This window comes from Hibiscus syriacus, unplaced genomic scaffold (genome assembly GCF_006381635.1).
Source record: "Hibiscus syriacus cultivar Baekdansim isolate YM2019G1 unplaced genomic scaffold, ASM638163v2 tig00110721_pilon, whole genome shotgun sequence".
Lineage (NCBI taxonomy): Eukaryota > Viridiplantae > Streptophyta > Magnoliopsida > Malvales > Malvaceae > Hibiscus > Hibiscus syriacus.
The window spans coordinates 88769-92187 of record NW_024062839.1 but is presented as its reverse complement, the minus strand read 5'-3'; the positions used below and the strand labels follow the sequence as shown (position 1 = coordinate 92187).

The 3419-nt window shown below is 37.2% G+C and overlaps 1 protein-coding gene across 3 annotated transcripts; it reads left to right on the top strand.

Moving 5' to 3' along the window:
• Window positions 1-218: 218 nt before the first annotated feature.
• On the top strand, window positions 219-3100 carry LOC120139069 (transcription factor bHLH78-like). Of its 3 annotated transcripts, none has more exons than XM_039154401.1 (8): window positions 219-1168; window positions 1235-1429; window positions 1524-1589; window positions 1682-1750; window positions 1834-1905; window positions 2317-2496; window positions 2576-2676; window positions 2770-3100. In XM_039154401.1, the coding sequence occupies exons 1-8, from the start codon at window positions 446-448 to the stop codon at window positions 2786-2788; spliced, it is 1425 nt and encodes a 474-aa protein (XP_039010332.1). In that variant the 5' UTR covers window positions 219-445; the 3' UTR covers window positions 2789-3100. The 3 variants fall into 3 exon arrangements, with proteins under 3 accessions (XP_039010332.1, XP_039010333.1, XP_039010334.1); XM_039154402.1 differs by having other exon boundaries at window positions 220-1168; window positions 2320-2496; XM_039154403.1 differs by lacking the exons at window positions 2576-2676; window positions 2770-3100 and having other exon boundaries at window positions 221-1168; window positions 1834-1955; window positions 2320-2408.
• Window positions 3101-3419: the final 319 nt, after the last annotated feature.

The window sequence follows — 3419 nt, the reverse complement described above, 5'->3', positions numbered from 1 at the left end:
CGAGTAATTACGTATGACACACACATCAATAATTAATATAAAACTCCCCAACAAAAGAAGAGGAATCTTGATATTAGCATGCATCATCATCATTATAAAATATTTATCAACAGAAAATGAAGAAAAGCATGCTAATAATTGCGGAAAGAAAGGGGGAAACAATAAAAACAAAAAGGTCAAACAATAAGCAATTAAGCATAGTTTTACATCAATATAACTCCAGGGCAGCCCAACCCAATTCTTCCTCTTTCCCCCTCTTTGCATTTCTTCACCGAATTTGTGTTCTTCCTTACCCTTCTTTTATGAAAACAAGCAATCATTTTTGATCCCACAGTTCATTCATTCCCATTTATTTGACTTTTGGAATTACAAAAATTATCAATCCTGAACTTTTGCTCTTCGAGTTTCCCATTTTTAATCTGGATCTTCACGTTGAATTTAATAAATGGAGAATCAGTTCTTCATTAATGCGGGAATCCCACTGCACGCTCCGCCGTTGAAATCTGGGTCGTCGCCAATGTCAGTTTGGCAATCGCTGTCTTCAGCCATGGAAATTCGGTCTCAAGATTGTTTCCCGACTACAGATTATGGTTTACAGTACGAGTCAGCCTTGAGTTCCATGGTGTCTTCCCCGGCTGCTTCGAATTGCAATATCAGGGAACTGATTGGGAAACAGGGGAGCATTGGTGACTCTGGTGAGATCCCCCATCATTCTCAGCCCATGTTGGCGGCTTCTACATTGAACTCGCAATCAATGGGGTTGAACTCCAGTGTGGCGGATTTCTCAGCTGATCCTGGATTTGCAGAGAGAGCGGCGAGATTTTCCTGCTTCGGAAGCAGGAGTTTTAATGGTCGAACGACTCAGGTTGGATTCAAAGACAATGGTGAAATCACAGCTTATAGATCTAATCCGTTGGCACCAAACGCCATTCTACCGCGTGTTTCCAGTAGTCCTGCTGTAAAAGCAATGGCATCTCAAATCGGTGGCAGCAACAAGAACACCCCATTGCAGGATCGATCCGAGTTAGCAAATTCTCAAGAGGAATCCACCGTTTCCGATCAAAATCCTGAGCCTGGCTTGAAAGGTTCGAATTCCAGGAAAAGAAAAGCGGCTCCCAAGGGAAAAACAAAGGAAACTTCATCGTCCCCATCACCAAATGCTTCAAAGGTACATAATTGAAAAAGAGTTGCAAGTTTTAACTCTCTTTAACATTAAATAATTATCCATTTCCAGGCGATTGAACCTAACGAAACATCAAATGAAAAACGATGCAAGTTATCCGAAAGCAACGGAAACGAAAATGGCTCTGGCAAAGCAGAGGAAGATGCCAAAGGAAGCAATTCAAAGGCTCCTGAGCCTCCCAAGGACTATATTCATGTTAGAGCAAGAAGGGGTCAAGCTACTGACAGCCATAGTTTAGCTGAAAGAGTGAGAATCATACGTAATTCGGTTCTTTTTTTCTTTTAAAAATCTGGGTTTTCTGGCATTAACACTGCTGATCAATATTTGTCACTTTGATCAGGTCCGTAGAGAGAAAATCAGTGAGAGAATGAAGCTTCTGCAAAATCTTGTTCCAGGTTGCAGCAAGGTCTGAAACAAAATCTGTTCTAAATCAAGTAAAAAAAATGATTGCTTTAATTCTTAAAAGTAAAGGGTTTGTTGGGGGGTTTCAAATTGTAGGTTGCTGGGAAAGCCTTGATGCTGGACGAAATTATAAACTACGTTCAATCATTGCAACGACAAGTTGAGGTGAGATTATTAAGTTTTATTGATGAACGTGTGGTGATCAATTTCTTGGTATACAAGTTTTCATGGATTTTTTTTATTGGCAGTTCCTGTCAATGAAGTTAGCTTCAGTAAATACCAGGCTGGACTTCAACGTGGAGAGTTTGATGTCAAAGGATGTAGGTCTAAAGCTCTTGTGTCAACAGTTCATTTTTCAGAATAAATAAGGGTAAACTACACATTTAGTATCTCAATTATCATTTTTGTTCCATTTTATTCATCCAACTATTACTTTTTTAAAAATCATACCTAAAATTATGTTTTGGTTTCATTTTAGTCACCATGACGTGATATTTTAAAAAATATTAAATGACGATATAGCATTACCTTATGGAACATCACTTAACAGTGGATGGCCAAAGTGAAATACAAATGTAATTTTAGGTATGATTTTGAAATAAAAAGTAATTGTATGACTAAAACAGAACAAAAGTGATAGTTGGAGTGATAAAGGTGTAGTTTACCCAATAAATAATACTTCAAATCTTTGAATTGGAATTCTCCTCCCCCCCCCCCCCCCCCTTCTCTGGCAGGTATTTCAATCAAACAACACTTTGCAGCATCCAATGTTCCCAATGAATTCATCAGCATCAGCCTATTTAGGGCACCAAACCCAGCAAAATCCACCATTACAGAGCAATACTGCCATCTGCCCCAAGCTTAACACCCATTTGCCTCAAATTAACGAGTTTATTGACACTGTACCTGAGGTGAATTTCATTTCATAGTTTGTCTACCTTCATCTTGATAGACCTAAACATCTAAAAATTTGTGTGTCAAATGTTTCAGTACCCAGCATTTTGTGAAGGTGACCTGGATTACCCTAGTTCAGATGGGGTTTGGCCGAAATCAGAGCCAAGAAATGGCATTCCATTCACAAAACTTCCAGGGTAAGTAAAGAAGAAAGAATCAAAGAATTGTGAATTAAGAAAACAATTGTACTAGACTGATTAATTAATGGTTGATTATTCTTGTAATTGCAGGGCTAAATCAAGTGTCTGACATGAAAGTTGAGCTCTAATTACACCATTCTTTGGTCCTGGATTAAATGTTCAAAGCAGAGAATCGCTGCGGTATATACAAAAAATGAACTTATCATTGGACCACTGCATGAACTATCATAACTAGGGTAATAGCCATTTATGCTTAGGTTTAAAGTGGAGTATTCTTTTCCCTTTTTCCTAATATTTTTTTATATTAATTTTAGGGTTCTCTTTTTGAACTTGTAATTCTTTTCTTCTTCTTCTTCTTCTTCTTTTCTTACCAATTAATCCAATGTAAAATCTGTGTATTCATGATGCAAAGATCTTTATAGCAAAAGATTTGTAAGATATAGTATTTTAATCAATTAATGCTAATTAAGCAGCTTTGATTTTCCTCACCATTGGACATTCAACTTCATTAATTTGAGACGTAATCTTAGTTTGAAAACAAAGATTTCCTATCATTCTCTTGAAGAAACTTTTGCATGGGGTCACCGTCACATTAAATTTTTTAATGCCTTGCTAGATCTTGTAATCTGCTTGATTTGATCCTTACTAGTGTTAACTAGCTGTAGAGAAACAGAAATGAGAGTGTAATTTACACTGATTAAGACATTAATGATCTTTTAGCTGAGCTTAGCTGGCTTCAA

What these genes read in the sequence shown, in the direction of transcription:
- LOC120139069 (XM_039154401.1), top strand. Translation starts at nt 446, where the DNA reads ATGGAGAATCAGTTCTTCATTAATGCGGGAATCCCACTGCACGCTCCG. An exon ending in TTGTTCCAGGTTGCAGCAAG is followed by an intron (nt 1,590 to 1,681) that starts GTCTGAAACAAA and finishes TTCAAATTGTAG; the next exon opens with GTTGCTGGGAAAGCCTTGAT. An exon ending in AGAGTTTGATGTCAAAGGAT is followed by an intron (nt 1,906 to 2,316) that starts GTAGGTCTAAAG and finishes CCCCTTCTCTGG; the next exon opens with CAGGTATTTCAATCAAACAA.